Here is a 26,066-nt window from a genome sequence, read left to right as displayed (position 1 = left end):
TGAGTGGAAAACCAGGGAATCTCACAAAGAGTGGGAATTAAATTGCTGCTTAAAAAGGGATGTAGCAGCATCCTGACAAGAGACAACTCAGTCAATAGGTCTGTTTTTTTGGCTTCCTGGTGTAAAACCAAAACATTACCATGCGACCAAATACAAAGTTACATCAATATAATTTAGAATAGCCTATTAAACACTGGTTTACTTAAAAACACTAATACAACAACAACAAAAAGCACAAAAAATATACATGTTAATGTTAATTTGAATTTTGACTAAATCAAATGCATAAATACAAATATATAAAGCAAATACAATTTCAAATATCCTGTTATATAGTATGTACTACTGGTGGGTGATAGGGACTTTATTTTTATTATGATATTTTGTGGTATTGTGATAACCATCGCAAAACTTTTGTCGTAGCCTTATCGTAAATAAGAACTATTATTTCTTTTTTAGGTCCTGCATTGTTGTGACTGCATAACACAGCAATCATAGCCACACAAACGGCAATATTGTTCTTGTAAAACATTTCATAATACTCTTAGCTAAGACACCAGTCTCATAAGAAACTGTCTAAGCTACACACAGTAACTGCATTTAATCATATTTATTGATACTCTCATTGAACAAATATTAGAGAAAATAATGCAAATAACAATGCTGACAATACGGTCAGTTCTAGAGGTCATTAATTGGAATTTATTAAAGCAGCGATATATCAAAATTCTTATAAGAAATTTATTACGATAAATGATAAACGACAGGATAAATGCTCACCTCTACTATGTACTCCTTAAATGTCTGCAGAGCTTGCTTTGGGTGCCAGAACTAAAGATGCTCAGACATTTGTATATTGTTGTGTTTGATCCATTTGCGGTTGCCCCTTTTCTCTTTCCCTCCTTTTACACATGAAACTTAATTCCTGCTGGCCCCTGAAGTTTTGTTCTGTTGCGAAAAGCCCCCCAGGCCGCAGCAAGCCGGGCCTGAACGGGGGCCGTAAATGTCAAGTCCTGCATGAACCCCCACACCACGGCATCCATCATCCTCCCCGCCGCCTCCTCTCTATTGAACTTACTCACACAAATCAACTCTCGGACGTACGCTGACGTACTCACACAACCTTTTAAAATTCTGCCTTTTCGTGCGCTTACAAGTGTTTCTGTACACTTTTTATCAGAGTGAGACGGGATGCAGCATGGCGTGACATAAATCTACATTTGTGCACACAGCGCCGACTGGTGCCAACAGGTATGACGGGTATTTAGGCCTGGGCAGTAAATGCACCTCCAAGCAGCGTACACATGTGAGGAAGGGTCAAACCACTGAGCCATTTATACCCAGCTGGAACCGCTCCAACACATGCCTGCCTCTCATGGTGAGCTTTTAATCATCGGGACTGTCATAAGCGATAACTGTAAATGGTGGTTGGGGGAGCGACAACGGTCTAGTAGCTGCTGACTCAGCAGAATCCAATACTGCCACAGTTAAAAGTTCAGGGATCAATGGTGCTGGCAGAAAAAAAGACACAGCCTCTGTGTTTTACACCAAGTGGATTATAGGAAAAGTCATTTGCAGAGCAGGGAGATTTAATTTGGAGTGATCACCTGCTGTAAAAGATCAGCCTCAATAAGCCTCAGCAGCCTGCGCTGCTTCAAAGCCACATGATTCAAGTTACCAAGGTCCACACTGTGGTTTATAGTGGAATTAGTCAAATATAAATCTAGCTAGGAGTGCTGCATAAGAAATGTTTTCCAAATGTGCCCTCATCTCTTCAGGAAAAATCACCTCAGCTGTCAGGTTAAGACCTCCTCGATTTTAAGATTCATTAACCGATTTTACTTTTGGTTCACCTGCCTTAAACGGTATGAAATTGTTTTTATGTTATTATAGTGAGAAATATAATCTTGGAGATTAATCTTAACTCAAAGGTTTGGTTCAATTTACTTGTATTGGGCGTAAAATCTACACGAGTTAGGTTAATTACATGGAAAGCACATTGCACTAATCACCTGGATGTCTTAATAAATAAAAAACATTTTAAGGAAATATGGAAGAACATTTCAGAGGGACATTTTTTATTTCAAAGAAAAGCGTCTTGCTGTTTATTTTGTATAAGTTAAATGTTTAGATAATTAGAGGATGTGGGATGACCACAGGTGTGTGTGGTTTTTAAGTAATTTTATTGCGTGAAATCGATGACAACCCTCTAGATTTTCCATTACTTTAAAAATAATGTGCAACTTTCCAATTTTTCAGCCTTTTTCCCATTTATTTAGCCAATTTAATGCAAAAGCGCATCCACGTTTTGTAGTACTCAACCAAAATAACATACATTAGATTATGTTTTAACCTTACAACATTGCATATCTTACATTTACATCTGGTTGTACTAAGGGCTGCAGCTCAGAGAGGGAGTTCTCAGACCTGCCTATTGTTTGGGCAACTCATTTGGCCAAGGGATGCATTTCCTTTAGGTCCTGGCTAATAAACCCTCTTTGTGGCTCTGAAAGCCAAACACAATGAGACTCTTTGATCTCCGTGCTCCTCAAGCAAAACTGCTCAAAGCAGCCATAAAACACGTGATAAATCAGCCTCCACAGAACAGCTTTCTTCTTTTTAACACACAACACTGCAAGAGTCTTTTAACAAACAGGAACAAAACAACTACTCTCTTCATTTCAGCTACATCTCTGTTATTTATTTAGCCAGTTACTACATTTAAAATACATTTTACAGTAAGAAAAATATCCAGAAAGCATAATTACATTGGTATAAAACTTAACATATTGAGATAGTTTTCTACAGCCTCTTAAGTACATTATGACTCTTGTTAATGATTTTCAGCTATATTTAACACCAGCTGTGATTTACTGTGCCTTCCTGATCTCCTACAATCACAGAGCTTCCTGATTTACAAGTTAGCTGCTGACCAGCTGGCTGACCCCTTTGGCCACAGATGGTCAGATGTCCAGCACACTGGCCAGAGCCCCCGCTCCTCTTTCAAACAAAACACAGAAAATAAATCTGACCCAAAGGGCCAGAAAAGCTCTGATGTGCCCCCAAAGTCTATTCAGCAGCCACAGAAAAGCCCCATGCAGAAATATTGCTCAGAGGTGAAAGGTCAGGGAAGTGGGATGTGGTTCTGTTCTCTCTCTAGACCCGGAGAAACTCTGCTCAACACATGACAAGACTTAAGCCTGTTAATCATTCACAAGTTTGGGTGTCAACCGATGCGACGACTGCTTCTACCTGAATCCAAGACTTTTTCTCAGAATATGAGTAAAGTTGGAGAGAATGTGGAGGGAGATCAAGATGAGGGTAAATTATAAATAAAATCTCTGCTTTTTTTCAACCAGTTCTGATTTTATTTTATATTTTGCTCTGAAAATGAAAATATTTTCAAAAAGTGGCTTTTATTTCAATCATCCCTTCTTTGAGTTGTATGATGGGACAAGAGGGTCAGGCTAAAATATCTTTTGTTTTAATTACGAGAATAAATTCATAATATTAACAGAATAAAGACACAATTTTACCAGGTGAAAGTCTTAAAATTAGGAGAGAGAGAAAAAATCTCTTAAGAAGAAAAAACATTGGAGAATTGTTGCTTTTTTCATGTTGGAGTTCTCTACTTCTTAATTCCCCACATATTACGACTTTCATATTATTTTGACTTTATTCTAAAAAAAAATCCTTAAAAGTCCTCATAAAGTTGATCTGAATTCAAAGTCCAAATAAACAGAGGCTCTAAAAGATGCCTGTCAAACAAGATGGCTGCTCTGAACTATGGAAACCCAACGAGTGCAATGGTGGGGAAAAAAAAATCTAGATTTACAAAAGATTTAACCTTCAAAGACCAGAGATTTGATTCATTGATTTGATTCATTGATAAAATCGATTTAGCTCAATGGTAGAGGGAAGGAGACGATCCAGACTTGAACCTCATCACCAAAGACAAATTGTTAAAATGACCAGTGGAAACATGCAAACAATTAAAAGAAGGGTTTGATTGTTGCAATGCCAATAATTCCTCCAGCTGTACATTTGTAGTTAAACCTAGACCAAACTATTTTAGTTGGTCTCTGAGAACTGGAGGGCAATAAATTTGGATGATGAAGTGATGAAACCAGTCAGTGGGCAATAGACAAATAAAACCAATATACAGATTCAATATACCTCAGGCTTTTTTAAATTCCAGAGTGTTTGTTAAAGGTTTAGGGCACAATAAAAACAGATCTCCCTGAAATAGTGATAGGATAATTAAAGGAGTCTTAGTCTACGTAAAAAGCAGAAAGTAATATCTGAAGCGAAACTCACCCAGGCCTCCAATGGTGTGTTTGTGAGCGGAGGCCTGCAGCTGGAGTGGAGCGCTCTCCGGCTGACTTTCCTCGTGGTAGAAGAGCCTGTAGCCGCGCACGCTGGCCGAGTTTCTGGGCGCCAGATGCCAGCGAGCTGAAATAGTGGTGCAGTTCAGAGGCTCCAGGTACAGCTCAGGAGCAAGTGGAACTGCACAGAGACAGAGTTAGAAACGCCTATGTATTGAAGCAGGATACTGGACATTTATTTACCAAGGTTTTACATCGTTTTAGTCTCTGCGAGTCAGAATAAGCCGTGCCTTTCTGATACACAGAACACAACCAGTAATGGTCGCTCTTCTTCTGATGACTCTGAACCAGGGAATTAAAAAAAACCCCACATGCTTCATCCAAAATCGACTCATTGATGAAGACGCATGGTGAAAATTAATTTTGCTCAACACCAAATTAACTATTTCGATAAAACTCTGTGCAAAGTGTTTGATTGGTCAAAGGATTGATGCCATGTTTCACATGGAAATGCGCTCAGACAGCAATGTTCATATTCCTCTTCAACAAATCTGCTTCCACAATCCGGTTGTTGTAACCACATGAGACATGAATACTTTTGAGGAACACTTATAGTGACACAATGCATAATTACGTACAATACAATTCTTCACCAACTTAAATAATCACACCTGCCATAGCAGGGAGTGAAATTAATCTATCGAAACAATCTTTTAATAGACGGTGAATTGCAAAAATAACTTGCTAGATATTGAAAGTTCCAGTTGTTATGGGGCAAATATATTTACTCAAAAGACATTTAAAGAACTGAGATAAAATAAGCAAAAATATCCAGATAGAGATTTGAAACTTAAGTGTAAAAGGGCTAAAGACGACTAGTAAAAAATAATCTAAATTATTAGCATTTAAAAATATGTTCTAATATTTTGTTTCTTTAGGAACTAATACTGAAAACCTAACAGCATGAACCTAAAGTCTGGAAGTCGCCAACTCAGTATCTGAACAACCTTAAGGTTTTCACTAAAAGTTAGTAGTTTTTTGTCCTGCTCAAGTCTCATGACGAATGAAAATGGAGCACCTTGAGCACTCGATGCCTTTGGAGTGCGGTGAGACGTCCAAGCGGACTGCTCTCCCCACCCTACGCTGGTGGCAGCTACGAGTCGCAGGAGGTAGATGGTGTCCGGCTGCAGGTTTTCCAGGAGATGCTGGGTCTTCTCTCCAGGCAGCTCTATTTGTGACACTGCGCTCTCCGAACTGGTGCGATAGGACAGGCGGTAGCTCGAAACCCGCCCGCGACTCAGCTTCATGGGAAGAGGTTGCCAAGACACCTGGATGTCTGTGGGACTGCGGCTGGTCAGGCTGAGCTCCGGCGCCCGGAGAGGAACTATGAAAGGGAAATACAGGAATAGATTGTGAAACAAATGGTTTTCAGAAGTGAAATAAAAGGCAGCTCTAACCTAAAGGTAAAGTTTGGAGCATAAAATAGTTGCACAAAAATAACGAGCTGATATAAGTAGGTCTTGACAACAAAGGATCTGTTTGATTATAAATTAGATTATTTTTGCTTCACTAAAACAAATGTACAGTTTATAACAGTTCAAACTGATAAACTACTTTTTGGTCTTCCAAGAAAGATAAAATAAACTATCAGCCAGAATTTTAACAGGAAGTTAGATGATTATATGATACATTTTTCATGCTGTACAGATCAATCAAGCATGAAAATTCAAATTCATCTTCTTTTGATATATTAATGGTTACCTGGTTTTAGAGCGATCCAACCTTTGGATTTAACCGTTCACCCATTGAGACCCTTTGCTCCTCTTTAACTAGCCTTCTGGATTTTATGATTTAGTCAAAATGACTCCATAGTTGAAGTCAATTTCTCAAAAATAATAAATCTTTTTCTGACCTTACAAATTTGTGATACAGTTTTGCTAAGAAAAGAAAGTGAGACCAAAACTACAGTATGCAGGCACTTTGCAGCTGCTGAAGGTTGTCTCTTTCAGGTCCCATAAAAGTTTGGTGTACTTGTTGCCATGGTTACATCACAATCCACTTCTGATTGGCTGAACTGTCAAGACATTTTGTCTCTCATTGTCCCTATAGGCTGTGTTGTTTTCAAAGAGACATAAATAGAAACTTTCATCCTCAATGAACACCGACCTGATCAACATGTGCTTAAGCTTAAAGTTTTATTTTCTACATTATTTTTATCTGTTTCCGAGTGCAATCCCTTTTTGTTTTTCATATCTGGGATGGGAGACATTCCCAAGCACGTTGTCCGTTTCTGAATCTAAAGAACCTGTAGACATGGAATAAAAGAGACAATCGTGTTTTCCTCTGTGTTCAGGCCTCTAAGGTAAAGAGACGAGCGTAAAGAAACCAAACATCTAACAACTAGTTCCCAGAGCAAAAACAGTGGCAGCACAAGGCCCTCTATAATTGTCCTGAGAGGATTCTGGTGTGATTGTTGGTGGATTATCTGGTGGTTTGTCGTCTTATTACTTTACCTTTTTGTTATAGAAGTAGTTATTAGTTAACTCATAGTAAGTTATCCAATGCAGCCCAATTTATTTATAGAGCATAATATGTTTACCCAAAGTGCTGTACAATAGGAACAGCTAAACCGAGACAATAACAAAATAAAACATTAAAAGCAGAGTAAGACATAGTAAAAAGACCACAGATGTTATGAAATGGAAAACAACAAACCAATTCACATTTTGTCAAAAGCAAAAACAGCAACAGAACACACTTGCCAAATATTTAATGGCAACTTGTTCTACAATTTTGGCACAACAACAGAAAAAAACCTGTAATGTGATCATTTTTCCTCCTTCTTTTCAGTGCAATTGTCACTAAAGGTGTACGATTCATCCATTAGATGCAATTAATTTTACAGGCAAATTATGATACCGAGCTGGCTTTTAAAAACCAATTAAACTGATTGATTTGCTGATTAAAATGTCTGGTGCGTGTAGGCCTCACCGTCCTCCAGCGTGTGCTGGAACACGTGGTCCGACATGCGACTGGCTCCCATGGGCATGTAGGCCACCACGTAGAAGGTGTAGTTACGGGCCGGCTCCAGGTCATCAATAATGTAGCGAGTCGTATCGTTTCCGATGACTACTTGATATTCCTCGTTGTTTAATCCTGGACAGAAGATTAGATTAGGAGATGTTGAGACTTTATCAAAATCTCCAATCAGATCCAAAAACCTTGATACAAAAGGAAACCAAGTCCATAATTAACATCTAATACCTGCTATAAAATTAATTAGTCTTATTAGGTATAATGAGGTTAATATTTCCTGAGAGCTACAATCAGTTACTGACTAAAATCTGCAAATTCTCAACCAGGATTTGTGGCACAGGGAAAAAAAAAAAAAAAGACCAGCACTGATTCTTGACCTGGTAAACAAAATACTTCAGAGTAAACAAAAAGACCCTCTAAATAGACCGAAAGCCTGAGTAAGCTTCAGTGAAAAGAAACAATGCTTTCCTTTCTGTCAAATCCACACCGTTTTGTTGCCTCGCAGAATACACACTTTTGAGCACTCCATCACGCAGACTAATTAGTTCCTCCTTTCTGCAGAGCCTCTCTGTCAACAACCTCAGGTGCAGAGTGCACTGTCTGATACTCTGTCAATGTCAATGGACAGCTATTCTTTCTGAAAGAGACCAACGTGATTGTGTTGGGAAAAAAATCTATACTGAGAGCTGAAAATCCCTGACAGATGTCAGGGTTTCAGGAATGAAACAGAAAGAATTTGCTCAGCTCCTGTTTTCGCCTCTTTATCCAACACCATGCAGGTGGTCCTTTCTTCCAGTTGAAGTCTGTGCATTTCCTTTCCAAAGGAAAGTCAGCAGCTTTGTCGTTAAGTACTGTGTAATTTTTTGGGAAACGTAGCAGTGCTTGAATGCGAGTTTTGTTATCGGCGGAAATCTAAAACACTTGAAGGTTTTTGTGCTGCTACAATGCGTTCCTGTAGCTTTTCAGGGTGAATTATCAGGCAAAGAAAAAGACTATCCCTCTTGAAATTATTCAGGTTGACAAAAACGAAGAAAAGGAAAGAAAAGAATGACTCAAAATCCAAAGTATCGAGACATTATTTACCTTCAGCTTTCATGTAGTGCACAGAATATGCAATGACTTTGTCAGAGTTGTACTGAGGTCTGTCCCAAGCCAACAAGATGGCGGAGCTGGACACGGTGTCGGCTCGGATGTTTCTGGGCGCGCTCGGTCGGTCCTCTGACATCACCACGATGAGCCTCGCAATGGACAGGACCGACCCCAGCTCGTTCTCTGCCTGGCACTGATAGATGGCATCGTCTTCCAGGATGATCTGGTTGATGACCAGTTTGCTACAAGATACAAAAATAAAGATCATAAAACCCGTTCCTCTTCGCCTGAGGCTCCCCGTTCTACAAACCTGAAACCAGTGAAGCCGCAAGTGTCTCTTCAAACATTCAACATTAGTTACGTTTTCATCAACCTTAAAAGTGCAGCAACTGGAATTATGGAATAAATTTGATTTATGAAACACATCAATTTTGAAAAAAAATCAAGTTTTTTGATAAAAGGTTTTTGTGCAAAACTGGAAAGGAATACCTTTTTTTGATTTTACTTGAACAAGCCTATTCATGTCTGGTTTTAATTCAATTTCTTATTTCATGGAAACACCGCAACTGCACAATTGTGTTTTTTCAACATTGGCACAATATCCCAAAAAGTTTTACATACATTCGTAGTGGAAGTGACTCTTAATAATTTGGCTAAAATATTAACCTATGCATATTTTAGCTATTTTTGAGGGATAGTTTTGTATTGAATGAATCCTGCATTAAATTTCAACAATAGAATGACAAGTATTGGTAATATTTATTATTTATTCCCATTATTACTTTGGAAACTAAGTGCTTTATTTGGTTTAAATCCTTTTCCATAAACATCATGAAAGAGAAGTTATTAATCCTCTTCTGGTAAATGCTTTATGTTTTACTTTGCTTTAAAATCTAAAAACAGAAATAAAATGGTGGTTCTTTAAAAACTAACACAAATTTCCTATTGTAGATACTGGTTAAACATTTTGAAGTTGTCCTTTAACAAAGTTATGTAAAATTTGTGGCTCTAGACTTGTTTATTTGTTTATTTGTCTCTGGTCTGTAAAGGTTGCAGACCTGTTTTCTCTATAATTACTGCAACAAGCAGCGGCAGTTAAATAAGGAGCAGGAACACATTATTGGAAAACCAACTAAAATCCAATCTACACTGCTGTAAATTATTCAGTTTCCTTTTTACTGTAGGGACAAGAGTAAATTATTTATTTAAGCAGCTTTGAACTGGTTTACAGCCACTCTTAAAGGATTGTCTTTGCATTCAATGCAAACCAAATTGAATTGTCAGGGAAGTTATTTTTAAAAACACAGAAGTTCAGATAAATCCCTTGTAGAAACAGACCTGTGGTACATCTTGATGCGCCCGTTGGAGTGAACTTTCTCTCCGTTCTTGAACCACGTTATCTGAGGCGCTGGCGCTCCCTCGGCTTGGCACACAAAGCGTGCGGTGCCAGCGCGCGGACGGGTCAAGCTCTCTGGCCACTCCACGAAGGATGGAGGCGCTTTACAGCAGCACAAAAGCCAAGTTTCAAAGTTAGAAATCATCCAAATGAAATTAATATCCTGAATTTATGAATCTTTACCTAGCACTGTGACGTTAGCTGAAGCAACAGTAAAATTGCGTGTGCCTGGAGTGGTGGCTCTGCACATGTAGACTCCGCCATGTTGGGGCTTGATGTCCGTGATGATGAGGTTACCGTTGCCCAACACTTTGGTGTTGTAAACATCAATAGACTTGCCGTCTGCGCGGCTCCAGGAGATCAGGGGTCGGGGATTCCCTGTGGCCAGGCACTCCAGGATGGCACTCTGGTGCAGCGACACCGAGGCGTTCTGAGGCCCAGCAATGATGCGTGGCCTCTGAGGAAGGATGGGGCCAGGAGCTTGGTAGAGACAAACACTCAGAGTCAGTGATTTCATCAAGAGTTTCAGTAAACACGGAAAATTCACGTTTTTGTTCTACCACTTGAGGTCTACCGCTTCTAAAAGCAGCCCAAGTGCTTAAAAAAATCAGCTCCCAGTTTTTAAGTCACAATCAACTGGCATTGCACCGTAACCTAGCAACCCAAGCCGAGCTCAGCCCATCACCTAGCAACCCAAGCCGAGCTCACTTAAAGTGATGTTCAAAATTTATATCAAATAATTTTATCTGTGCGGGTTTACATACCTGGGGTAACAGTGAGAGTGGCTTCGATGCTTCGCCGCCGGCTGGCGATGTTGGTGGCTATGCAGCGGTAGTGCCCAGCATCTCCTTGCTGCACGCCTTGGATCTGAAGAACGCCGCTGGGCAGGACTGTGATTCTGAATGGCAGGGTAGAAACTACATGTCAGATACCTCTAACAATTAGAAAGGGACAAATAAACCTGATGGGGAACTAATTAATATTCCCTTAGCTGGTTTTGATTGGTGGTTGAAGAGTCAAACACAGATATATCTGTTGTTGTTTTACATGCGTTCAAATCTAAATAGTCCAATTATGTTCACTCTGCAAACACACTTATTCCCACTATGTTCTAAAAGTGCTAAAAAGTAACGAACATGATTTTAAACTGTAAATGACGTTGCATACCTGTCCGTGGAGAGGGGTAAGGCGACCCGGTTGAACTCCCAAGTGATGATGGGAGGAGGGTGGGAACTGATTTTACAGGAAAACCTGGCAACCGAGCCCTCAGCCACCACTATGGACGACGGCTGGAGTGCAAAAGACGACATGCCTGTACAAAAGAAGAGAGTTGGAAAGAAATAAGAATTGAATCATATTTTCCCTTTTATTTGAGTTTTAGAAAAGAGATGCTTTAGTAGCATGTTGTAGAAAAAAGAAGGAAAATCCATTCTAACTCTGCAACGTTTTCCTTTGCATTACTGCTGTGTTGTACAAAAGTGTTGGTACATCTCACAGAGGATGTCTTCAATCTTTGCTGTGAAGAAACAAGCACAACTGAGTGCAGGTAAACCAAAATAAGGTTTGATGGTTCAAGTGATTCTGTATTGAATTCAGTTTTTTTAGCAGCAATTTCAGTACTTATTACTGTTTTTGTACCATTTTTTAAAACATAAACTAGCTAAGAAAGCAGTATTTTAATCTCAAATTATATCACAATTATCAAAATTATTCAATACAGAAAAATATTGATTACTTTCGTGCCTTGAAGCAGTTAAAACTTCATTCATCAGAATAAATAATGTTTTTTTACAACAGTTTTGTGCACGAACTTTGAAGTGATCAATGCTGCTTTTTACGTGATGAACGTGAAGGGGGCGCTCTATCTGGATATTTTTAACTGTTCTTTCAGGAGAACCTGTGGGCAGATTTTGCAGTATTTGTGAGAACCGATATTGGTACTGCAGGCCTGAATCTCCACTCACTTTTAAGTTGAATTCATTCAGTTTCACTTCATACGTAAAGAAAGACTCAACCAGGAAAATAAAGATATGAAAGACAGTCAAATGAAAGATACGGTGAATTAAAAATGTTTAGGTGATGAACTATGAACATGAATTAAGTCATCTAAAGCTGGCTGAACTGAATGTAGATCTAGTTCTTGTTAAGGTGAACTGGCACAGCATCGATTTGCAGCGTCCATCCGTGTCAGTCAGTCAGTCAGTGGACGTCGTGCCTTAAGACCCAAAACCAGAGACGAGCCGCGTTCTGCAGGAAGGTGTTGACTGCAGTAGAACAGCCACATCCTGCATGGATAAGGTTTCCCTGAAACTGAACCTGGGTCAGCAACCAACTGACCCACAAGTAAATGAGACCCACCGGGAACTACCAGCAAGGCCTTTTATGCAACCACAGAAATGTTCCTTTTGCTGAAAAAATACAGCAAAAGGAACAAAACGGTGGAAGAAAAGTTGACAGAAATGCTTACAAATATTTAAGTTGCTTTGTCTATTTTTGTCAGAAAAATACAAACTGCAAGAATTTCTGAATTGTAAAGGTCTTTATAAATGTAGCTATAACTTGGAGTCCTTTTATTCTCAGAATTTGTATCAGAGACACAACAAACAAGTAAACAAAATCAAAACGAAGATGGACACGACGTTATGTTCAAATTACATTTCTTACACATCAGAAACACAGTTTCTACTGCAGATATCTACACTTGAAATACGACAAAACAAACGTAAAAGTAACTTTTCAGCAAGTTTTAAGCCAATAATTATTTAATATTGATTTAAAAATCTTCGTCACGTACGTGACAGATTTTTGTCTTGTAAGTGAAATCTGCCAGTGACACTGGTATTTCTTTAATCAATTACTGATTTAAAACAAGCTCCTGTAACTTTCAGAAAAGTTACTGGTAAGTCAGTTTTTATTTACACTAGAAACTGGACAAAAAATACACAGTAAAATTTATAAATCGTTTTTTTCTGACACATCGCTACCTCTGCTTTCGAGAAAGCTGTGCAGAAAATTCCTGCGCTGCAGTAAACGCAGCGTGGTGACCGGGGGATGATGAATGTCTCTGTGTAAGCAGCGCTGCCAGGTGTTATGGTGCTAAACAGCAGGAGGGCCCGGACTTCCAAAGGAAACAAAACAATAAATTATGACATTTACAAGCCTGACGGCGACTTGCTTATAAATCACGCTGACATCCACAGAGGGAAGAACAGCACAGTTCAAACAATAAACGTTTTATACAGGTTTGATTTGGTTCTGGTTGGACATGAGGCACACTGGCCTGGATCAGTCGTCCTCCTCACTCTGGTCCCATTTAATCAAATTAGTCCTGAGCTGTTAGCGCGTTAGCTTGGAGGCTGTTTGATGTGACGATGGAGGTGAGAAAAGGCCGACACAGACCCACCACGTGTCGACGAGACGTGGCTACAGGCCAAAGCTACGAGCTTCTCATCCTACTCAGGGAAGAGGGCTGAAAAACACAGGGACGGTTATTGATTATTGGTAACCTATTAAGGCTAGATGGAAAGGAATCGATCTGAGCTTCTTTGAATATATTTCAACAAATTCTATTTTATTATTTCAGTAAATTTTAAAGAATATAAAGGCATTAAGTTATGTTTTCTTTCCGTTTCTGTCTGCAGAACATGCTTATTTTAGTAAATGTAAAAGCATTTAACGGTATTAAGTGCTGCTGTTTCTTTTTCTTTTTAATGTCTGTAAAATTTGCTTAGCTTTACTAAAACAAAAACAAAACATTTTGAACTCAATCCTACCCACACAAAAATAAAAACATAGGGAAGGTTATTGATTATTGATGACCTCTTAAGGCTATCAATAAGAAATCTATAGGATCTGAGCTTTTTGTATTTGTTTCAACAAATTCTAGCCTGTTGTATTATTTCAGTAAATTTAAAAGAATTTAAAGGCATTAAATGCTGTTATTTCTTTTCACTTTTTTTGCTTTTTCTGACCGTAAAACTTGCTTAACTTTACTAAAAAAAAAAATAAATGAAACATTTTGAACTCAACCCCACCCAAACAGAAAATAAAAACACAGGGACATTTATTGATTATTGATAAACTATTAAGGATAAGTGTAAAAAAATCAATAAGATTTGAGTGTCTAAGTGTATATTTCAGCATATCATATTCTATTCTATTATTTTAGTAAATTTAAAAGCATTAATTGCTACTTTTTTCCATTTTCTGTCTGTAAAACATGTCCACTTCAGGAAACCTAAAAGCATTTAAAGGTATTAGGTCATGTTTTATTTTCTTTTTTTTGTGACTTTTTCTGTCTCTAAAACTTGCATAACTTAACTAAAATGTGCAGAAACAAGTTTTGATTAAACATTTTGAACTCGGCAACACTCAAACAGAAAATAAATACCTCTGCCATTTCCTCAAAAGCTTGAAGAAACAGTTCTGACCATCTGCCCCTCTCTGCAATCTCACCTCTGACCTCTGACCTCCACAAATCCTGACTAACACTCGCTCAGGCAGCTCCCAGTTTGACCACCCCAAACCAGTCCTGGTGCTCACTGCCGCTTCACTCCAACCTTTCATTAAAGGACTTAAAATGTGCTTTGTGAAGCAAAAAACCAACCAGCTACAACATATTATCATATCAAAATTAGATTATTCAGTTTTAAGGCTGAATAAAGTTCTATTATTCTATTTTTAGGAATAAAAGACAATGCAATGACAAAAGAAATGCAAAACAAAGTCTTTCTGGATTATTTTACAACTTGATCACCCTTCAGTCTAAACTAAACACCAAAGTGAAGCATATCTACCAAAACTCTTCATGCTGAAGACTTCAGATGGTGGCAGCTCAACAAACTAAAGGTCAGCGGAGAGGTCAAGCCCAAACAAAGATCCTCCGCAAATGGCAGGAATTAGTTCAGCCTCTCTCCTCTATCACTGTGCTCCATTCATTAGGAAGCATCACAACTTATGCAAATAATTATTTCTGCTAAACACAAACATCTTTTTTGCTTCAGTTTTGTTCTGAACCAGTCGGTTATGATTTTCTGGTGTTGAAGGAAAATTTGGTTTGTTTACTCAAAGGGCTGGACGATAAATAGACTATCAATCAATCAGAATTTTGGTTTTTGAAGATTTAATTTAGGGAAAAATCTGGATTTTTCCCCCAGATTCTTTGGGAATGTATCATTCAGAGTGATGTCACCACGCCCGACGGCCGGCATCTTGTTCGACTAGCGTGTTTTACCGCTAGCATGTGTTTTACTGAAGAATGAAGTAATAATTTTATGACAAAAATAAAAAATAAAATGAGGAACATTGAGCATCTTAAGTTTTGATCTAGATAACTCTAGAAGCTTTTCTCTCATTAAAACAACTTTTTCCTTGTAATTTTAACTCGATTTTTTGTTAAAATTGCATCTTTATTCTGCTCAAATTACAACTATAATGTTGTAATTAAATAAAAATTCTCGTACCCTGGTCCTAATAGTCTGTTGTGCAACTCGTAGACGGGACGGTTGAAGAAAAGCCACTTTTCTATCATTTGTCATTTCATTTTTTGCACAGAAAGCGAAAAGGAGTCAAATAAAATCGGATCTGGTATGAAAACATATGAAAAGCCTATTTACTCAGTTGCCTTAAAAGTTTAAATTGACATTAAATAACATTAATATTGATAAATCTTGTCAGACCTTGAAGGCAACAAGTTCACTAAATCAACCTACAAACTATCACATTTGCTTTTCCGAGTTTGATACGTTTCCATGACAGTTGTTTACCAGATGCTGTTTTGCTTAGTTCACCTCTTCCCTTAAAAAAAACCAAACAAAACACCAATTAATCAATTAAGCCATAGTTCACTGGCCCCTGTGAACTTTAATAAGGATATGAAAAAGCTGATCAGCTGCAAGGCGAATGCAAAGCTGGAAAAGGCCACAAATCGATGGCTGCCTGTGTGGCAGATGTGCCACTGCATTGCAGAGTGTGCAGGACAGTCCAGTGACCATTGGCCTGGCTAAACAAAGACCTATTCCCATGAGCAGCGTGACCTCTAGACGCTGCAGTGGGGGAGCTCTACAGGCCATTCATCCCCTCCTCCAGCTCCTTATCTCTGTCACAAAGTTTTCCAATCAGTCAACAGCGACCCTCTGACAACAGAGGCTTCATTGTTTTTAATCCCTGTATCAGATCAGACTTTAAAAGTCAACCTGAACACCTACCTTTGCTTGGAAATGGTTTTATTCACTCCTCTGGAGCGGGCAACGAATAAAACTGTTAATAAACTTATTTAAACTCGTAAAATAACAGAGAATACTGCACAAAAACAGAAGCAGCAGATAAAGTTAGATGCCCATCTAGCACTATTGAGCTAAAGATTACATCCCAGTCTCGGTCCGGCTGCCTTCCATCTATTTACCAGTTTTAGGGAACCTTTGACCTCAGGGCCTGCTGTTCAGGGGAACCATGGTAACCTTTCGTCTCCAGCAGAGGAGAAAAACAAGATTCCAGGCTTTGAATTGTCTCCCTTCAGGGCATTTCATTCGTTCACCTCGCTGTTCACACTGTGCAGGGTTTGCTTTTGACTTATAGGGGGGTTTCTAATAGTGTCAAGTCAGATGCATGCCTTAGCAACCTAGAGAAATGTTCCTGAGCCGACATCCTCTGGGACACACCAGGGAGGTAAAAATAAACTGCAGCGGCTCCTTTGTGGCCTGTAACGTCTTTACAGCTTGGTCTGCAGCAAGCATTAAACATATTAACTACAGGAAATTACAAATATTCAGCTGGAACAGTACAAACAGAGCCAACACAAAAGGAGGCAGAAATGATCCAAAAGGAGGGGTGATGCATTTCTTATCATGGTAAGATTTTAATTCATCATTGTCACAATAAATTCCTATTAATGATGCTGAAAAACCTCAAAAACTGTCCATATTGTCATTTTAATGTAGGGCTGGACGATACGGCTGAAAAAAATACAAGTGTTTCATATCAATCAATCTCGATAATTATTGATTAGTTTTTTTGCTATAAATATCTGAAACGTTGCCAAACTGGTGATGCTTCCTGTTTTACCCACAGTTTTCACTTTCTTTTTACTTTTAAGCAGCTATGAGGCACAGCGGTGAAATCTTAAACTGCTGCTGTGCCAGTTACTCAACAGGTTGTTGCTAGGTAACCAAAGAAGGATTGAGTTGCTAGGTAACCAAAGAGTCAGTGAGCCAGTTGATTCCACCAACCATGTTTAGCTAGCTGTGAGTGGTTCTGGATCTGACTTCAGTGAATATGTTGAATATTCAATCGGAAGAGTTATCTATTGTTATTGATCGCTTTTGATTCATTGTCCAGCCATATTTTTACAATTTTTCACTATGTGAGAAAGTACTTGTTCCACTTCTAGATTATTTCCCTTGTTAGAAGTGAAATAATCTGTCAGTGAAACTAGTAATTTTTAATCAATATGAAGGGATTATTGACTTAGAAACGCTCCTGTATCTCGAAACTGTTGCCTGTAAGTTAGTTTTGTCTTATTTCAAGGTTATTTGCAGTAGAAATTAGACCAAAACTACCTGGTACGATTTTGTGTTTTTACATTGTCGCCATGTTGGCAAGTTTTCAAAGGACTGCTCATTAACCACTCATTTGGTTGAGGTTTGTTGGAGCATCCAAAAGTTTTGGGAGAGTGGCATTTGCACTACCTAAATGGTAAAATCAGAGCTATGAACATCACCAGCTGAGTGTAATATCTAGACTGAAATAATGGAGAGAAATATGACAGCATCTTCTGTTTTCCTGCCTCGTGTACTTCTGGTCATGATAAAAACATGGAGCCACCTTTAGGAGGCATTCTCTCAATGAAATCGCCATCAATCTGAAGTCTGTTGACAAACGTCATGCAGTGAAGCTCGGGTGTCACATTCCTTCCCATCAAGGCCAAATCCCGACCCACCTTTGTGGTTTACGACCCAGTGTTTAAGGTTACCCTCCATCAGCGCCGTGTTCCTCTACTGACAGCCAGCGGCTTCGACATGTGTGTAAAGGGTTAAAACGCTCCCACAGAGTATAACTCCTCCACCAAACACATAAAGCATGTCAGGAGAGTCGGCCACATGTCCCGACTTCCACTTTCAACCTGAGCCGCTGACATACGACAAGACCTCCAGGCGCAAAAGTTGCTAAACATAATTTACTTTAAGCCCGTCGGAACGACAGCAAACCACCCTGACGTTTTAATCAAAACACAAACTTACTAATGATTAACTTTTATGATGAGTGTAATTACACTTCTTACCGCTTATCTGTCCACCTATTTAAGGACGACTGCCCTCAAAGAGTCCCGTTTCTTTTGTGAATATGGGAGGCGGCGGAGACAAAACCGGCCGGAGAGAAAAGCCTTTCAGTCCTCCATGGGAGGGAGTGGTGAGGCAGAAAACAATTGTGTGCAAAGCCTCCAATTCCTCCTGACCTGGGAAGGCCTGCAATAAAGTCTGGTCATTTAGACACTCAGGGTAAAGCCCCCAGAATGCCGGGAAACAGCAGCTCACAGTGGTGTGTGTGTGTGTGGTGTGTGTGTGTGTGGTGTGTGTGTGTGTGGTGTGTGTGTGTGTGTGTGTGTGTGTGTGTGTGTGTGTGTGTGTAGAGGCTCATCCCCCACTGCTCCTCTGGCCTTCAACTGAGCATTTCTCAGGTATGTGAAAAGTTTATGAGCTTCCAGATAGACCTTCTAGCAGGTCTAAGTGCCCATCCAAAAACAAACTGGAAAAGCTTGGTGGCAGCTTTTACTACCACTTTACTTCAAGCTACAGCGAAGTATTGATTGATTGATAAAAATATCTGAACTGTTGAGCAGTTTCAGAACGGCAGACATTCACAACCATGTAATAGAAATTAATGCTAAACTCACCCATCTGAACACATCTAAATGAAATGTTCACTTTAATAGATTTATCATTTTATCATTTTCTAACTTCAATAGATTTATCAAAACAAGTATTTCATTAACAATAAGCAGCCTGAAATGGTATGATAAATGACAAATTGATCAATTATCCCAGAAATAATCGCGATAAACGATAATATCGTTCTTTTGAGAACATTTTCAAGTAACATATTGACAATGGCGTAATAATCCACCTTTTAAAAACCAATAAACTTTAATTATGTAAAGAATACTTCACACTGCAACTGGAAGAGATTTTAAATATCTAAAATTAAATGGAAAGAAAAAATCCACCTACAAGTAAAACCACAAAAAAAGTCTCTGTGAACAAAATCACCATTCAATTTAGTTCTACAGCTAATGATTATATTGGTTATCAATTACTCTATCGATTAGTCTGATGATTAATATTGATACAATATTTGAAATATGTTAAAAGATGCAAATGAACCAACAGTTTGATTCCCTCTGTTAACAGGAAAATAAAAATTTTACTGCCTAAAATGCAATAAAATAGGATTTTTTTTTTTTTACTCAATCTGCACTTGAAGAGTTTCAGGTCAAACATATTTATCATAAACATGTTTTATCATAAATGCAAAATGTGTATCATTTTTGGAATAATTACTGTTCTGAATATATAGTTTTTTGAGTTAATCAGCTGCTAAAGTAGTTGACGATTATTCCAGCAATCAAATCGTCTTGATTAAGCCGATCGATTGGATTAATCAGAATGAAAATGATGGAGCTCATCTGGCTTAATGCGACATGTGAGCGTTTTAACTCTGGTGGAAATGGTTTGGTCAAAGTTTGGTGAGGGAGGTAGAGATGGCAGAAGGTCCCAGCGGACACATCTCTGACCTTCCTCCCCCTGAAAACACGACAGGCGCTGCGCTGCGCTGGGGGGAGAGCATTCCTGCAGAAACAATTCCTCAAGTGATCAGGGTGCAACAACATGAAAGCCCGGCCCGGGAATGGGGGTCATCTGCTCTTTAGCGGCGCAGGGCCGGTTTCCTGGACAGCTCCTAACCTTCCAGATCTCCCTCCCCTTCATTAACACACCAATGGGCTTTTCCCCAATCCAGCCAACAGTTCCTCCACTTTGAACACTTTGTTCTGCTCCCAGTCCTGAAGGCACCAAATACATAAATAACGGTACGATTTCCTGTTGAAGTGTGCTTAACATTAAAACCTCTGAAGTACGACAAAAATGACTTACATTTAACGTCTACGTGTTACATGTGGTTTCGTCAAACGTATCAGTCACCAAAGCAACCGAAGGGAGAATTCACACCAGCCATGTTTGGGTCGGTTTAATCCAAATGGTTCGCCTAAAAACCTCGGACTCGGTTCGATTAAAGTGAACTCTGGTGCGATCTGCATGCATATTTCAATGCAAGCAGGAAGCGGATGACAGCGCAGGGCATTCTGGGTAAATTCAACCAGAACAAATGTGTGAGTCGAACCCTAGTGGGTGAAATGGGTCATGATTTTTTTTTTTTTTACCAATTACAAAAGAGAAATCCTATTTTTGCTGAAATCTGGTGTTGCTCCATTTTATTGTTTACATTTTGTGAAGAAGGAAATTGAATTCAGTGTCTTCTTCAGATGCTTTTGTGCCATTTCCTTCAGTGGGTTTTGGTGCAGTGCCCCCACAGGCAAGGAGGGGAACAGGTTTTTCAAAGAGGAATATGAAAGTGAAGCGCAACCAGATGAAAATGTAACAAATGTTTTGGTCCCGACTGTGACAAGAATTTTGACTTATCGTATTAGAAAAACCAACATTATTACGTAAAATGTTACTTTTACTATTTTTTCCAGTTTCTTCCACAGCAGATCAATAAATAGCATTAAAGTGATATAAAATATAATGATACAAATCACCCAGTAAGTAAGCAGCGTCTTGAAGATCTTAATTTCAAGAGCAGTGTTTGTCTCAGCCATACAAAAGTGCAACAAAATATTGCATTAAAAGTCAACAATGTCCACCAGTAGCACTGAAATGTCTCCTAACCGAAGCGCTTCCTGTACTCACTTGCGATTGTGAGATGGGCTTTCTGGCTCAGGATTGTTCCGTACTTGTTTTGAGCAAGGCACTGATAGCAGCCTTCATCTGATTTGTCTCCTCTTCTGCTTTCCACCTCAGAAATAAAAAGGGAGCCGTTGGAAAGCAGGTAGACCCGTTCATTTTCCACGACTTTCACTCCGTTCCTGAGCCACCTGACGTCGATCGACGCCTCCCCGCGCGCCTGGCAGTCCAGAATGACCGCCTCCTTCCGCATGACGGTGGCATCATGGGGCTCTTTGATAAAAAATAACTCGCTAAAGCTAAAAACACCTGTGGAAAAGAAACAGAGAGAGGAAAGAGGCTTATTAACAATATCAACACTTATAGAGTGGCGGTAATTACGAGTGTTAAAGAGGTTTGGCTCAGTAAACTTTAAATCGGTATGACCAGTGAAAGTGGAAGCCAATAGTTGCCCCTGTTTAATTTCACATTTAAAGGTTGGCGGGAGGCCAAATGGAGGTTTACTGTCCGGCTGCACCAAACAGCATTTCTGCTCCATTTACTTTAAAGTCTGAAACAAATGATCCATCTACTCCTCATGAAAACATCGATTCACCAGAAACACTTTGTGTTGTCAAATGACTTCTGGTTTACCAGCTTTTTGTGGTTTTAGAGTTAAGCTTTCATTCCTAACTCTGTTTCTAAGACGTCCCAGTAGGGCAGGGGAAGGGAAAGGAAATGGCTTTTTAGTCCTGAAAACGGTAAAACATGTTTTCAATGGAGGGGTAGCAGAATATTAAGCTGGGTATGGTTGTTAAATGTCGTTAATAAGCACTCAAATATGACCAAATTACATATTTTGCCATTTTAAAAGTGTTGGTATCAAAACCAAAAGAGTTTTGTTTAAAAAGTTAATTTTAAAAAATCATTTTATATTATTTTCAACATGAAAAATAAATAAAAAGCTAGAAAAAGTAGCACTGTCAACATAAAATCAACTTTAAAGTCTAGATTAGTTCTTTTGGATTAAAGTTTTTCCTTCACAATCATAAAAAAACAGTCTAATAGGATTTATAAATGATAAGAAAAACCAACTTCTTCAAGCACTTTAGTTAAACAGCCTGAATTAAGTGCAAAGGTGTAAAACACAATATATACTGTTATTACAATGTTGGTTTGTACAATATGAGGAATGATGGCATGAAATATCTGCAGAATCAGTAATAATAAATATGGACAGACTTCAACTTTAATTATATTCAGGATCGATTTTATGTTGAATGGTGCCTCATTTTATGCATGTAGTCAATATCTTACCACAATTTTCAACAATAGCATCACAATCAAGTATTTTTCTAATGTCAAGGGACAAACTGTGGAGAAGTAGCTAAAGGTAACAATATAAACCTTACTGCTTTGGTACAATAAGTATCATTATTTATTATTTTTATCGCCCCAGGATGACAAATTTATTATAATAGATAAAACAGCATCACTAGCAGAAGTGACCCTTTGACTGTTCCTGTTACTTTTATTTAGTTTTGTTAAAAAGGACAAAACGAAACAAAACTCTCTATTAAAGTCTTTAAACATATTTAAATCTAACATCGAGTGTACAAAAGCACACCACAGATTCCAACATATGTTAAAGTAAGTACACCCTAAAAACTGTGGATATCAAACTTAAATTTCTCTATATAATCTCCATTTCATCTATATGCACACTGGAAAAAAGGAGAATGCAGCTCCAACTTTTAAAAACTTGGTAACAAATAAAGTTTGTCCAGGTTGGCTTATTAAGTTGTGAAGGTAAACAGGCGTAAATAAAGTAAGTTCACTAACCTGAATGAATTACTTCAGACCAGCTGGATTCTCCTTTTTCAGCGTAGAAACGCTTTGAAATTAGTTGTAACTATTTTATTCGCAGTCATGGTTACTGGTTAGTGAGAAAGTCTGAATAGTTTCTCATTAAAGCAGCGAGAAAATGATAAATAACGACAGCAGATTGAGCTAAACTCGTGTTTAAACCGGTAAATAACTTCAGTTTCCTCGACAGAATGAAAAGTTAATCCTCACAGAGTGAATCAGTTCAAACATATTAAAGCTGCGGCCTCATCTCGTCCCTCCTGCGCCGCTTTAGCTGCTTTAAACCAAACCAACCGGAGCTTTTCTCACCTGAGATTGGAAGAAAAAAGGCAAGAAGCAGCAGCCGCTGGCGCCGTTTCCCTTTCAGAGGAGCCATTTACGGTAATTGTCCAGCATGCCAGCTACTCTCTCATGGCTGTTTCCTCCGCATGAGCCGCACTAACACTGACGAGGACTGAGATGCACAGGGGCAGTTTCCCTCCTCTGGGATGGACGGAGGCAATTAATCACCCCCACCGAGTCAGCGTGTGGTCCAGCGCCCCCTGCAGGCAGGACGCACACACTCCGGTTCACACGCATACAGATAAAACCAAGATTTGATTCATACAGGCCATTTTAATGTGATAATGTTTATTTAAATTAAAGGAATCACAGATAATTAAACCAGGGGTGTTCAAAGTGTGGTCCGGGGGCCATTTGTGGCCCTCTGAATGACTCGAATCTGGCCTGCAAGAGCAACAAAAGTAATTTCTGATTTATTAACAAGGCTTCTGCATTCAGAAACAGACACTGATTAATATATTGTTGCTGAAAAACAACCCCCAAAAAACAAGGAAACAGTGTGACCGTCTTTTAATAAAGTTATTAAGGAACCTTAGTATCATTCAGATCCACAATTATTTACAGATCCTTCTTGTGTAAAAGTCCCTTTTCAATAAAATCATGCACATTTAGTTCAGTTTACTGAGAAGATACAATAACAGAGGCAAAACAAATTCATTTTAATCTGTTTTTTGTTTTATTTTCGTCCTGGCAGTTTTGTCCCTCATGGCAAAAAGTTTATTAAATTAATTTAAAACTATAAAAGAGAACAATCGTTCCTCCTTAGTGAGCTTTATGTGCATGCTCTATATTAATACTATGTTTGTGTAAAAGCAGTAATTTCCAACAAGTTATGTCTAATTTATAAATAAGATTCCCTCAGAGTTTGTATGTAGTGTGTTAAAACTATTAAACTGTGATGAACCAGTGAAACCAGTGAAACCATGGCTTTCCCCATCAGGATCCTTCCCCTCATCAATACGTCACGTCGATGAGAGCAGATCCATCAGGATCAGAGTCAGGCTGCTCACCAAATGGTCTCTGCAGACCCTGAGAAAGAGAAATGTTGATGAAAATGAGTTTGTCCCCTCAAAGTGTGACCCGCAATTACCAGGAAGCATCGATGGGAGCCGGACAGCTGCTGCATCGATCCGCCGTCCGTCACTGATGGAGGACGGAAACACACCCCCATGAGGGTACCACACACGTGCACGCACACGCACACACACACACACACACACACACGCACACACGCACACACACACACACACACACACACACACACACACACACACACACCCACACACACACACACACACACACACACACTTCCTCCATGTGTCATTCAGCAGCAAAGACCAGATGGGATAGAAAAATGTATCTGTCATGAATGGTGGTTGAATTTGGACCCAACTGAAGAGATGCAGAGGCAGAAGTTGAGTTGGTGGATTTAATGAATAATCTTAGAAAATAAAAAGTCCAGGAAAGTAACTGGAACACTGGACAACAAAACACAAGACAAGAACCGGCGAGTTGTGAGTAAGAATGAGGAGGTTAAATGCTGAAAGTTTAAACCAAGGAGCTGGTTTAATGAGAAAAGTGATGCAGGTGAGAGTGGTTGGCACAGCAGCTGCCTGAGGGGCAGGAGAAGGTGGCAACAGGGGAGCTAAGAAAATATACTGGGAGAAAAACACCAGGGAACTAAAAATATATATTTCTAATACAAACACTAAGACTAAAGAAAACCTGGTAAACTAGAGGAGAAAAAGACAAGAGGGAAAAACATAAACAAACCTAAACTGAAGCAAGGCTGATCTAACAGCAATAAGAACCTAGAGCTAGAATAACTAGAAGATCTAAACAAAAAAATAACCTAATTACAATCACTACAAAAAGATGGACATAGATTGAGACAAAAAGACTAAACCTAAAGTAACAAAACTAGAAAACTAGAAACACTTTGGGGGAAAACTAGAAGAAATAACTTAACTGGAGCCACTAGAGAAAGGTGAACTGGACTCAGACATGCAAGAACAACTGAAATAACCAAGAAATAAACATTAGAAACACGACAGGGAGGCTGAATTAAGGAATAACTAGAAGGACTAAAGAAATAACTTAGCTGAAAGAAAGACATACATAAACTCAGACATCACAGAATAACAATAATAAAACTAAAATCTATCTGTCTGTCTGTCTATCTGTCTATCTATCTATCTATCTATCTATCTATCTATCTATCTATCTATCTATCTATCTATCTATCTATCTATCTATCTATCTATCTATCTATCTATCTATCTATCTATCTATCTATCTATCTATCTATGCTCTAGAAGTTAGACCATAAATACTTGGTACACTGTAAAACATTTTAAGGTGGTTTAACTTGAAAATGAAAGTCCACCTGCTGCCTTGAAATGCAATTTAAGTCAAGAAGAAAATTATTTTGGTTTTATCTCAGAAGTTAAAGTTCCTGAAGTCGATTTAACAACAAGAGACAAACTGACTAAACCTTGTTTTTTAGGCTCATTAATCTTGAATTGAGCTTTAACTTAATGCTGCAATTTAAACCAAGTAATTATGCAGGAAAAACCTGCTCTCACCTGGTTAAAGAGCCACATTTCTCTATTGTTTTACTCACAATATAAAGTTAAAATGACCACTTACTTTAGAATAGTTTAAATTCTTGTTTCAAACTGCATGAAATTTATTAATGTGATGAAATTTATTAAACATCACAACAAATTGTCCTGAAAAACATTTAGCAGGAACAGGAAGTTACCCTCCAGGTTTGCAAACTTAATAACACACAAGAGTCAGACCAATGTAACACTTCAAGACAGGAAACCAAACAAGCCGCTAAGCATTCTGGGAAATGGTTCCCACTCCTGTCTAATTTCTTCTTTCAGTTTTTTAAGTCTTAATCTACAAACTAGTTTATTCAACTGCTGGAGGTTTGACTAAATTAATAAAAAGTTAACACAGCTCGTTGGTGTAAGTTTAAAACTCGCTGCATTTATTTGACTGGACGACAGTAGGTGGTAGTAAAAGTGGCTGAGAGGTTTTACAGTGTGACGTCTTTTTAACTCGACTCTT

The 26,066-nt window shown here is 38.7% G+C and overlaps 1 protein-coding gene across 1 annotated transcript in view; it reads right to left on the bottom strand.

Annotated features, from left to right (window-relative positions):
- prtga (protogenin homolog a (Gallus gallus)) overlaps positions 1-23,061 on the bottom strand; it is a 31,050-nt gene extending 7,989 nt beyond the window's left edge. The window contains exons 1-10 of the mRNA XM_014980469.2: positions 22,956-23,061; positions 20,808-21,110; positions 11,014-11,158; positions 10,611-10,744; positions 10,030-10,326; positions 9,789-9,948; positions 8,445-8,692; positions 7,317-7,481; positions 5,404-5,709; positions 4,318-4,506 (exon numbers count right to left, since the gene is read on the bottom strand). Of these exons, the coding sequence (XP_014835955.2) occupies positions 4,318-4,506; positions 5,404-5,709; positions 7,317-7,481; positions 8,445-8,692; positions 9,789-9,948; positions 10,030-10,326; positions 10,611-10,744; positions 11,014-11,158; positions 20,808-21,110; positions 22,956-23,022 (2,014 nt within the window). The 5' untranslated portion in view covers positions 23,023-23,061. The remainder of the gene's footprint in view (positions 1-4,317; positions 4,507-5,403; positions 5,710-7,316; positions 7,482-8,444; positions 8,693-9,788; positions 9,949-10,029; positions 10,327-10,610; positions 10,745-11,013; positions 11,159-20,807; positions 21,111-22,955) is intronic.
- Between the last annotated feature and the right edge of the window lie 3,005 nt (positions 23,062-26,066).

Source organism: Poecilia mexicana, unplaced genomic scaffold (genome assembly GCF_051168715.1).
Source record: "Poecilia mexicana isolate PSO_F unplaced genomic scaffold, ASM5116871v1 scaffold_3, whole genome shotgun sequence".
Classification (NCBI taxonomy): Eukaryota; Metazoa; Chordata; class Actinopteri; order Cyprinodontiformes; family Poeciliidae; genus Poecilia; species Poecilia mexicana.
Note: the sequence above shows the minus strand (reverse complement) of the source record. Positions and strands in the feature narration are given on the sequence as shown.